Source organism: Dipteris shenzhenensis, chromosome 4 (genome assembly GCF_047967505.1).
Source record: "Dipteris shenzhenensis isolate YYH24624 ecotype China chromosome 4, Dip_SZ_1.0, whole genome shotgun sequence".
Lineage (NCBI taxonomy): Eukaryota > Viridiplantae > Streptophyta > Polypodiopsida > Gleicheniales > Dipteridaceae > Dipteris > Dipteris shenzhenensis.
Window position 1 is genome coordinate 31,168,452 of NC_141599.1, and position 12,628 is coordinate 31,181,079.

Consider the following 12,628-nt stretch of genomic DNA (forward strand, 5'->3'; position numbering starts at 1 on the left):
TTTCCAAACTTGTTTCTTCTCCTTGTTCATACTCCTCCTCTCCTTTAGGCTTGGAAGTAAGTGTAGGTACGGTCCCTTTCTCTTGAGTGAAAGCTTGGAATTGTGTATGGGAGGCTCTCTCTTAAGCTTCGAATCTATGGAACTACTAATAAAAAAGGAAGGAAGCCGCTCGCGAAGTTTAAGTAATGAAAAGAAAAGCAAAGCAAGCGGTGCGCCGAAAAGCAGGTTTAAAAGCCACGTCTATAGTCGCGTCTATTAGCGCATCTATAGGCACGTCTAAATACACAGAGTAGACGCGCGTTTAGACGCGCCGTTAGATGCGATGTTAGACACGACTATAGACGTGGCGATAGATGCAACACAGAGTTTAAATTAAGCATTTGAAGAAGAGCAAATTTGGTGGGTTGTTTGTTTGTAGGATGTCTCCATCTTCAACAAGTAGCTCGAGTGAGGATGAATCCCTCCGTATCCACCATTGCGAAATGTGGTTGGAGCAAAAATCAAATGTCTGTGTGATCGATGTCAAGGAAACATGTATCGTGCTCGCAGGATTACTCAATCATATCTCAAAGTATGGAGAATGGGATGTGACCATAAACAGGGTAAGGGTTGTAAGTTAAGGTTGATTGAGATACCTATGGGTGTTCATATGTTTGAGTTATGATCCCGTTTTAATTTGATATAGGATGCAGTGCCACACTCGCACATGTTACCCTATGCCCGTCGTGAGGAGGTGAAGCATCGGTGATATGAGGTGGGATCTTCAGGAGGGACCGTTACGGATGCATGGAGTGATGGTGATAGTAGCCCTCCACCATTACCTCATGAAGCCGTGGAGGAGAAGGTGTTTGATGATATGGTGCGGGATTTATATGTCCATCAAGGGAGGGATAATAGCATGGAGCAGGATGATCTTTTTACCGCAGCATCGACTCCACTGTTTGAGGGGTGCACATTCTCTGTTCTACGTGCCTCCCTTGAGTTACTAAACTTGCAAACCATCTATGGATGGAGCAATGCAAGTTTGAATGCATTACTCAAGTAAGCTTTAAAGTCAATTTTGCAAACATGGTGAATTATGCGTGTGGGCCAATTACTCGAATGCTTTTCCTCATTTATGGTCTTCACGTGCAGGCTATTGTGTAAAATGCTTCCAAGGGAGAATAAATTACTGACCTCAAGAGATATGGCAAGGCAACATGTGACCTCTCTTGGAGGATTAGATTACAAGCGCATCCATGCATGTGTCAACGATTGCATTTTGTTTCGTGGACTACATAAGGATGCAAGAGAGTGTCCTACTTGTGGAGAGGCAAGATATAGAGCAGATCTCAAAACCTTGGATGTGCCTCATAAGGTATTGCGACATTTTCCCATAATCCCTCGCATCCAACATATGTTCAAGTGCAAATCTATTGCAGAGCTCATGTCATGGCATTCCTCCCATCGATCAACCGATGGCAAGTGGAGAACTCCCGCGGACTCTCCTGCGTGGAAGCATATTGAAGACACATGGCCAAGCTTCAAGGAAGAACCTAGGAGCTTGAGACTTGGATTGGGTATGGACGGTGTGAACCCATTTGGTCTCAAAAGCACGTCTTACAGTGTATGGCTAGTGGTATTGGTGAATTACAATCTTCCACCCTCTATGGCTATTAAGAAAGGACATGTCATGCTGTCCCTTCTAATTCCAGGGAAACATAAAGTCAAAAACCCTGTGTTTATTTCTCGAGGGGGTCACTCATCATATGTAACCCTATCACGTGAGTTCAACAGAAGGATATTTTTTATTTCTAAAATTTACAGAAATAAATATACATAAGGGACTATTTAAAATAGTTTTGGGAAAAATTTACAGATTTGTATAGAAAAAGGGTACATTTTATTAATGAAAATTTTACAGATAAGGGATTTTAGAAATAGGCCTTGAACGCACGTGGTATAGAGGGTTTATACATAGTGACCGCCCCGAGGTTTATTTGGAGCCTTTGATTGATGAGCTAGAGATACTTTGGAGAGGTATCGAGGTGCATGATGTGAGCAGGCCTCCCTCGTCACGAGACTTCAACTGCAAAGCAGTCTTGATGTGGACGATGCATGACTTCCCAGGCTATGGCGAGTATTTAGGTAAGCATTGCATTTTTTAATTATGAATAGGCAACGGACGTGGGACCCTAAACCCACCTTCCACTCTTAATTGCATCTATTGTTCAGGTCTCACTACATCGGGTTACCATGCATGTCCTGTTTGTGGTCCTTCACTCGTTGCCTCACGGGCAGACACGTTGAATAAGGTCATCTATGAGAATCACCATCGATTTCTCCCACTTGATCATCCTAGATATGTTGCCCCTTGGAATGAAGTCCTCCCACAATCACTCACCGCGGGAGATTGGATGAGAATTTGGGACGGTTCCACGACTCCTCCACCACTTGGCATGAGCCGGTAAGGGTTTGTAACTATTGGCTGGAAGTAAAGATTGGCTATATTGGTTGAAAGTAAAGATTGCACGCTAACACTTTATTTTGTTTAGATACTCCATCTTTTATCGTTTACCATATTGGTCCCACCTCAAGATCAATCACCTGCTTGATCCCATGCATATCTTCAAGAATGTGGCATCTACCATTTGGGAGCATTTGAATGGGACACGAGATTCGGCAGGCATAAGGGAGGATCTACGTACCACAGGGAGGATGCGTGAAGCTTGGCCTCAAGAGAGACCAAATGGGCGTGTTTTTTTACCTCGTGCACCGTGGATGTTATCAAAGCTAGAGATGGCGACGGTGAAGCGCGCTATTACTACAATTCGTACTCCCACTGGATGCATGAGGTGTTTGAAGGGAGCCTTTACAAAGAGCAAGAAAAGAGGTGTAGAGCAATTATATGGCTTGAAATCTCATGATTGGCACAAGATGCTCCAAGTAAGTATTTTATATGCATAATATCTTTTTCCTTTCAAATTTGTGAGTGAATAGCTATAAGCAACTAATCAACCACCTCCTCGCGGGTTCAGTTCATACTACCTACTAGCATTTCACGTAGTGCATCAAAGGACATGAAAGATTGTATTTACAAGATGGGCGAGCTTGTGAGGTATGTGAGCTCAAAGGAAATAGATCCCACCACACTTGACAATGCTCGAGTTATGTCAGTGGAGGCAGTTTGTTTAGTGGAGGAGACATTTCCACGTTCTATTCTCACAAGCCAACTACATCTCATAGTACATTTGGTGGATGAGATTGCTATATGCGGTACTATACATGCACGATGGTTGTTCTTCCTCGAGCGCTTCATGAAGACCTTGAAGGGCTTCGTGAGACAAAATGCAAGACCCGAAGGTAGCATGGCCGAGGGTTGGTTGGTACAAGAGTCACTTGTATATATTTCTGAGTTTCTTATTGATGTGGATAGCTCTCTCCCACGACTATGGAGAGATGATGAAGACCTAAGGATGACCTCTATTGTGCCTCAAGGAAAAGGACGCAACAAAGTAATAGACACGGAGTTGCATAATAGTATCAACCTCTTTTGCATGCTTAATAGTGATGTGATGAAAAGATGGGTGACAAGATACGAGGATGCAAAGGCAAGAAGACAAGAAGAAAGGGCCCTCTTTTGTACACACCACGGATCTCGTGTGCCATACCCTCAGCATCTAAGAGCACTTCCAAAGGATATTCATGTGGATTGGCTACTTGATGAAATGGAGAAAGAAGAGAAAGACGAGGGGATACATATCACAATGGAAGAATGGGAGTATGCTAGGGGATGCATGAGCAAGGTCGGTATATAGAATGTTATGCATAAGTTAGGAGCTTTTTATAATTTAGATTACTTATTTAATTGATTTTTTCTTGGTGTAGTGCACTATGTTTAATGCTATATGGTGTGAGGGCAAGCATTTTCGAACACAACGGATTGATGATAAGAGAAACACACAAGATTGTGGCATCATTGCTAGCTTTGAGGGAGCCAATGGAGCCATGGATGATTATTGTGGCATAATCCAAGATATCATTATGCTTGACTTTCGACGCTTCTTTGTGTATGTTTTGGATGTAAAGTGGTTTAAGGACGTGGTGGAAAGAGGCCCTAATGCAACAATCAAATGCCATGCAAGTGGCTTTGTAACTATTGACTCCACAAAGTTTTGGCAAAGTAGGAAGGACACCCTAGTACTACCGCAACAATGTGAACAGGTACTGTGCACACACATAAAAATACTCGCTTTTAAATATTTGATGCAAGAAAAGTAACATGATTGTATTTGTGTTTGAATTAGGTTGTCTATCAACCAATGGTGGATAATAATAGATGGTGGCATGTCATACATATTATGCCACATTCCAAAGTGATGTATAGTACGTTTACTAATATGGAGCGTATGGAGGATGATCATGGCCATGGACGTGATGATGACCATGATACAAGAGAGGAGGATGATCATGAGATAGGAGATATAGATATTGAGGCCGGCATTACCCGTGAGAACGAGCCTACCATTGGAGATGCTGATTTCGATGAGCACATGAGTGGCACAAGTAGTAGTGGGTTGAATGTATTTGTAGATCTAAACACTTGTTTGGATTTTGAAGTAGATAGTTTGGCAAGGGTTGATCTCATTGAGGATGAGATTGAACCGTAGCCCCACAATTGATATTGTCTCATTCTCCTTATTTCACTTAATTCTTGTATATGTGGGCTTGCAAAAAATTATGTGCTTTGGTAATCATGGGCAATGTTTGGAAAGCAATGATGTACACCAAAATCTCACTTTCTATATTCTCTGGAGCGCGTCTATTTACGTGTCTAAATGCGCATCTGAGACGCGCAAATAAACGCGCAAATACACGCGCAAATAGACGCGCTAATAAACGGGATGTTAGACGGGCCTGTATTTTCTTAGGTCAAACGCGCAAATAGACACGGTGATTTACGCGCAAATAGACGAGCGTTTAGCCACGTATTTAGACGTGCCCGTAATTCCTCTACTAAAGCAACGCCTCGGGGGGGTCACTCATCATATGTAACCCTATCACGTGAGTTCAACAGAAGGATTTTTTTTATTTCTAAAATTTACAGAAATTAATATACATAAGGGACTATTTAAAATAGTTTTGGAAAAAATTTACAGATTTGTATAGAAAAGGGATACATTTTATTAATGAAATTTTTTACAAATAAGGGACTTTAAATATAGGCCTTGAACGCACGTGATATAGAGGGTTTATACATAGTGCCCCCCCCGAGAGCAACGCCTATAGACGCGCCCGCTATTTTGCACGTCTATAGTTGCTTTGTGTTGTTGTGTTTATTCTTTAAGTCCCAATCTAATTTTCAATTAATATGGTTTCACTCTTAGGGTCAAAGCTCGAGCGTCCCATCACCGGAGGCAAGCGATCACGAGGGCTAGGGGATCAGGCACACCTGACGAGGGTCAAGGAGCAGGTGCAGCTCACGAGGACCAAGGATCAGGACAGCAAGACGAGGACGAGGAGGAGAATGATGACGATTCGAATGAGTAGTAATAGGAGAGTAATAGTAGTAGTAGTAGTAGTAGTAGTTTGCATATACTTCGCCATGTATATCATTTTGTATATCGGCTCGTTTGAGCGATTTTTTATCACCGTTTTTGAAAAGGTAATTTTGTAACAAACAATGTTGTATATCTTCGACATGTATATGCTTTTGTTGCTCAATCATTTCATTTGAGCGATTTTGTATTATCCTTTTCGCAAGGGAAATTTTGTAATAAAAAGCTTTTTTTTATAATTACAAAAAAAAAACATTACTGGGGCAAAATAGGGCTTGCTATGGCCCTGTTTAGCCCCACTAATGCTTTTTTTAAAGTTCTATTAATCGTCATTATATAGCGACGTTTACTAGTGTGGCTATATAGCAACATTTATCATTGTCGCTATATAACAACGTTTAGCGACTGTTCTTTTTCGACGCTTATAACGACGTTAATAACGACATTTGTGCCCGTTAAAAAAAAATTAGTGTAAAAAACATCGGTATTTTTGTCGAAAAAGGACCTATGCCTTATAGTCAGGAGCTTGTAAACTTCTAGAAAAAAAATTTTGTATTAATAAATTACCTCATTATAGATGTATTCTCAAATGGATATGGTTGAATTTTAGACCTTTTCATTGGTTCCAACATGACCTTGCCTTGTGTTGTAGAAGGTCACAATGTCATAGTAGTAAGGGAGGAAATTCATATGCCTACATAACAAAGGGGATCACTACTTAGCTTGTATCTTTGGTTGAATGAAAAAGTAAATGGTTTGATAAATACATTGTGCTATGTTCCCTACATGAGCAACAAACTCCCAAAAAACTTTAGCCAAGGTTCATGGAGGCAATTGAGGTTCCGATGAAGTCCAAACACATGATGGGAGAAGGAGGTGGTACTAAGGGTGATGAATGCACACAACACAAATGACCACAAGTGCAGTGAAGATAATTTGGAGCCCAAATAGGCCCCAAAAAAAATAACTAAAGAAAGGTCTTCATGGAGCATCTAATATAGTAATGTAATTGAGAATATATAAACCAAGAGGCAATCCATTTATCATGATACATTTTCCTTGTAAGCCCATGGGTATTATCAATATGTTCATGATAGGTTTTGATGTGAGCGATTAGTATACATATGGCTATGAAAAGCTTTCTTAAAAATGAAGCAGTATAGTATTTATGTGACATTGCACTTTCTATTTCAATACAACAGTTGTTGTAAGTGCTTCACTTTTGCTTTAGTCTATTGAGGTTTCTACGTCCCTTGCTAAAAGAGAGCTTGTCCTTCTATTTTATAAAATCTCAAAGTGTGCTATTCACTTTAGTGGCATTATAAATTGTTGAGAGAAAAGTTGGAATGATGTGTAATCCTGCTACTATATTTGTTTGTACGCAACATGCAAAGGAAATATTAACTAATTGTGAAGATGACTTTTTTTCCCCCCATCTAGCCCTATCATAATTTTAAAAATTAACATAATGGAATATATTTTGTATGGGATTTTAGAAAACTGTGATTAGTACAAGATCCTTTATAAAGGGTGTGAAAATGAAAGTGGAAGAAAGTGTTGTAGCTAATGCAATTACACCAAAATTAAGGATAGTGAAAACAAACTATTTATTCTCTAATTTTTATTGAGTCATTGTTGCATTGTTGTTAGTAATTGTGACCTCTAAGACATTGAGTGTGTTGTTTGTCTCTTGGTTTACTTGCTTATACATAACTTTTTGGGGGAAAATGCATTTTTTACCATTGTTAGAGGGAATCTTATAGCAATTGCCCATGTTACAAATTTAGAAATAGAGAACTCCGTTTGAGATGTATTGCCACAAGATAGTATTTTTAGAATCAATCAATTTTGTTTACTTGCAAGCTATCAAAACCCAATCCCAAGTGACATAAAACAATTGGGTCACCATGAAATTTAGCAAATCAGCAAAGATAATATATGAAGTCCATAGTAGCAAAACACCATAGGTTTACATAATATTTCTCTCTTAATCCTAGATGAGAAGTGAAGTTTTCTTTTTGCCAAAAAAGAAGAAGTGAAGTTTTCATACATTGAGGGACATACTAGGAGCATATTGGTTCATATTCACTCCAAGGTAGGGCTGGTGGGGAAGAGATTCAGCCCCTCATTATTGATTTCTTCAAGCAGATGCCAAATTGTCATTGCTATTATGAGGGATGGGTCCCTAATATTAATTTCTTTCCAAGTTCTTACCAAATTATCATTATTAGTTTGAGAAACGAGGTCCCATCCATGCAACCCAAAAATTTAGATAAGGCCCACTTGCTCTTTGAGTCAATAGGATGCAATGGTCCCAGAAGAGCATTACACTAAACTTAGGTATGATAGTGACAAAAGCCCTAATAACATGGTGGCAAAAGAGTTTTTATTTTAAAAAAAATTCCATTAAAATACCATAATGTCTTGGTGGAAATGTGAATTTCATATCATTTTCAACCCTTAAATTTCAACAAAATCATTGACCTAAAGAGCTCAATTGTTTTGTGGAAAATTTGGAAAAAGAAGATGGGGACCAGATGACAGCTTTGCATTGAATTTTCCATTTCAAGAAAAACTACTACAATGTCAAAATAAGGTAAGATTCACATACGGGCGTGCACGTCCTAGCAAATATAATATCCGCAAATAGCATGTTGCTATTTCAATTGTCTACCCTCAAATGGTTTCACAAATGGGTGCGAACACGCTTATTTAGTATCCTGATAAATGTTGGGAGGCAGTCTAAGGCCGCCAATTGGAGGCGGTCAAGAGTAGAGAATGTGCCATGATATCCACTTGGCCACTTCTCATTTGCTGAAAGTTAAATTTATAGGTTTGTCCGGCGCTCGTTTGTGAAAGTGCTTATGCCCAATGGCCAAAGAACATGTAGGGCCCATGGTCCAATGTCCCGGCGGCCGTTTGTGAAACCTTCCTAAGGCCTTAAAGAATAGCTGAGTGTTGACAATAATAAGAAGAGATGGTTGATATCAGGGCTTGACGAGCGTATACTATTCCTTTACAAGTGTAATGCTTTCACGTCCAAGCGAGGTAGTTGAACGTGGCTTTCAGGGGCAGCAAATAGGTTTGCTCTCTACGCGAGTGTTCTAGAGTTGATTAGCCTGCACTCTTTTTGGTTTACGCATAGAATGCACGTATAAATTGATTTGTTGCACTAGAGTGAGAATTGGAATTATTTAAGATAGATCGATGATTCATCTGTTTGATGATCGGTTTGTCACTTGTAGAGAGCGATTTGCAGGCTCATACGTATATTGATCATCACATATAATATTCCATCACCAGCGCGATCGTTTGCTTTAATGGCTACTACTTGTTGCAACTTCCAGGGCGAACCCGGCAAGAGAATCACAATTCTCAGCATTGACGGCGGTGGCGTGAGGGGTCTCATCCCTGCCAGGGTGCTGGAGTTTCTCGAAATCCAGCTTCAGGTGAGAAATTATCAGCTTCAGGCATGAATTTCTCACGCACATTGCAGTTTTGCAAGATCGATCAACACTGGATGCGAAATGCCATCACTATTTAGAGTCGTTCATATCGTCGTGGTAGGATTTGGATGGGCCGGATGCGAGGATAGCAGATTACTTCGATGTGGTGGCCGGAACAAGCACGGGAGGCATCATCGCGGGAATGCTTACAGCACCAAATGCGCGAGAGCGTGCGCTCTTCACGGCAAAGCAAGTAGCGTGCTTCTACATGGAGTATGCTCCAGTTATTTTTCCACCCAAAGCGTAAGATTGCTGGTCCTTGTCAACTTTGAGTTTCCATAAGGGTTCAAGCACGCTATGATGTACTAAACATTGTTGCTTATAATGTAGGCCGGGAGTTATAGGCTCAACGGAGGAGCTACTATCTATGATCTCTGGTCCAAAGTATTCACCAACGAGCCTAGAAAGGCTTCTGTCTGACAATTTTCATGATATCAAAATGAGTGATACAGTTACAGAATTACTCATCCCAACTTTCGATATCAAAACAATGCAACCCACCTTCTTCTCTACCTCTGAGGTACTCCCAGCCCTGACTTTTCGAAATCTGACGAGCTGTTCCTGCATTTCAACTTAGGAACAAAGTAGCTGCCGATAAACTTTGAGTTACTATAGCTATGGGCCTGTGGAATCCTTTTGCAGGCCAGAGAAGACAACTTAAAGAATGCATACCTCCGGGACATTTGCAGCGCTACTTCTGCTGCTCCAACTTATTTTCCCCCCTACAACTTCCAGACTTCAGAACCTCCAGAAAAAGTTAGGGAATATAACCTTATCGATGGGGGAGTTGCCGTGAACAACCCTGTAAGATCTTGACTAATAGAAGTAAACGCTAGCATTAAATGATCGCGTCCTTCTTACTCGCAGCCGTCAATTCTGTCTGACTAACGAAATGATATGGAGCATTGTAGACGCACCTGTCCATAATTCATGTTCTGAAGGAGAAATTCAAGGGAAACGAGGAGTTCTGCGGGAGGATGATGAATCGGGTGAACTTACAAACTTAATATATTTACTGTCATGTTTTGGCCAAAGTAACACAAAGACTATGCTGGAAGCTGCCAACCTTATAAGATTGTTAGACCGGTGGATATGTCTGATCAATGCAGGACTATCGCAGCCTTTTAGTGCTCTCTCTCGGCACAGGGAGCAAATGGGAGTCTTATAGCGGCAGGGAGGCAGCCCATTGGGGAGCTCTGTCGTGGGTTTTGAAAGATGGACGGGTTCCCATTCTTGACATTTGTCTGAATGGAAGCGCAGACATGGTAGACTACAACCTCTCAGTCGTCTTCCAGACACTAGAGTGCCCAGACAACTACCTTCGGATCCAGGTAACATTCCTCCTTTGGCATTTTTTCATCGAGTTTGTATTTGCCTCTTCTTTACTTGCTTAGATTGTTATAGCCTCTCACAACATCCCATTGGAGCTCACAAGTACCATGCTCGCCTTCTACGTGCTTGCTAGATGCTATCACAACCTCCCATTAGAGCTCACCATTAGCATGCTTTGCTTGCTAGCAGCTTGACTGGTTAGGACCTTCCTCCTCTTCACCAAGAAGGCATTGACCATAGGACAAGCTACACAATGTAGTAGGAGCAATTGTATTACTAATGATTAGGATATTCTCCGAGGATGGTTTGATTCCCCTACTTGTGCACAACCAATGCTACTAGCTCCATGTGCAATAGTGTTGCGTCCCACACCTCTCCTACAACCACCTTTGATGGTCCCATAGAAGTTGGTTATTGTGTTCAAGAAGATATGTACCATGAATCATTGTTAAGCTATAATGAAGGTGTCTTTTTGTAGAGTATTAAAGATGTAGTTCAATGAATTTACTTCTTTATAGACATGATAACCACTATCTCATCCTTTAGTTTTCACCAAATCATAGACTTAAGTGAAAGTTTTATATTTTGGAACATATATGGTGGTGAAGAACATTTCTCATTCTCTGTACATTAATGTGCCCCACTTAGTTGCCAACCTTGCTTGCTAAACTTTGCACTTATGTTATTAACCCTCTTAGATATTTTTCCATATATTTTTTTGCATGACACTTGATTTAATTTAAACTTTTGATTTCTTTGTTATTGTCAAATTAGCTCCAAATTAGTTGATCTGTGATACTTGTTATACACACACACACATATATGTATATATATGTATATCTATGTATATCTATATATACATATACATATATTTATATATATGTATATGTATATGTATATGTATATGTATATGTATATGGATATGGATACGTATATATATATGTATATATATATATATACACACACACACACACACACACACACACACACATACATATGTATATGTATATGTGTGTGTGTGTGTGTGTGTGTGTGTGTGTGTGTTAGCTAAATCTACATTGATAACCTACAATGAAGGAAAGCTTGTTTTGAGAAACATGGTTTCTAATTTTGCGGCTAGTTTATCTTTATACAAAGTATGTTGCAATTTCTGATAATATTCTCTTTATTTCCACAATGTTGTAGGCTAAAAACCTTTCAGGAGATGTGGCATCTGTCGATAATGCATCAATAGAGAATCTACAACATCTATGCAATATTGGCAATCACCTACTCAATGAAGAAGTGCAAATCTTTGACATAAAATTAGGGAATTATGTTCCTCAAACAACTCATGGAACTAATAAAGATGCTCTAGCGCGGTAAGTAAAAGATGAGATTCAATTTGAGTTTTTGAAGCTGTATTTCTCTCTTTGAAAATATTGAGTTCCCATTTTGAAATCCATAAAGACAACTATAATAGGCCTCCAAGGTAATCACAAGGTAAATTTGTTTTCCTCCATAAGCATGGTTTGACTAAATCTTGTGTACATAAATTTCCCTAAATTTTTGTGAGTAAAGGTTTGCTCAAGAGCTCATAATGGAGCGAAAGGCTAGGAGAAGCAACATCCCAAAGCAAGGAATCAAATGACAACTCTTCATTAATGAAGGTTCGAAGGAGGAGCATGCAAGTTTATGATTTCTCCATTTTGTTTGGTCTTCATTGTATTGGATGCCCTCACAATTAATTATCCTTTCTTATCAAATCCATTCCTCTCTTTATAAAGAGATTTAACAAGAAATTGATATAAAAGAGAATGGATAATAACAAGATTATTGGTACCAAGAGCATTGCACATCCCTTTCTCTTATATATAAGTAGTGGGAAATCCACCTTTAGTGTGACTCTTTTTCTCAATAGTTTATTAGAAATACTCATCATGTTAGCATGAAGTTATAATAACACAATGCATTAAACACTTATTTCATTAATTTAGGACTTGTCAATGTACAAATTCATTTTTACATATACTTTTGGACTAGTTTTTGGATAAAATTTAAGAAAAACCCAATCTTCAAAGCACATATAAAAACATAAAAACAAGCATTTTTTAATATAATTTTAAAGAAAATGAACCTCAAATTATAAAATTTAACGCAGCCTAGATAAGTTACAAGAAAAAATAAGATTCAGCAGTTGTAAACTCTCTTAATATTTAATGGTGTCAATAGACACCTTCAAAAGTTACAAACTCTCTTAATATTTAATGGTGT

General features: G+C 39.3%; 1 protein-coding gene across 1 annotated transcript; it reads left to right on the top strand.

Annotated features, from left to right (window-relative positions):
• Nucleotides 1-8,857: 8,857 nt before the first annotated feature.
• LOC147902720 (patatin-like protein 2) lies at nucleotides 8,858-12,005 on the top strand. The gene is made up of 8 exons (XM_087373930.1): nucleotides 8,858-8,986; nucleotides 9,105-9,286; nucleotides 9,374-9,563; nucleotides 9,686-9,847; nucleotides 9,955-10,032; nucleotides 10,153-10,374; nucleotides 11,561-11,736; nucleotides 11,936-12,005. Exons 1-8 carry the CDS (start codon nucleotides 8,858-8,860, stop codon nucleotides 12,003-12,005), a joined length of 1,209 nt encoding a protein of 402 aa, XP_087230056.1.
• The last annotated feature ends 623 nt before the right edge of the window (nucleotides 12,006-12,628 follow it).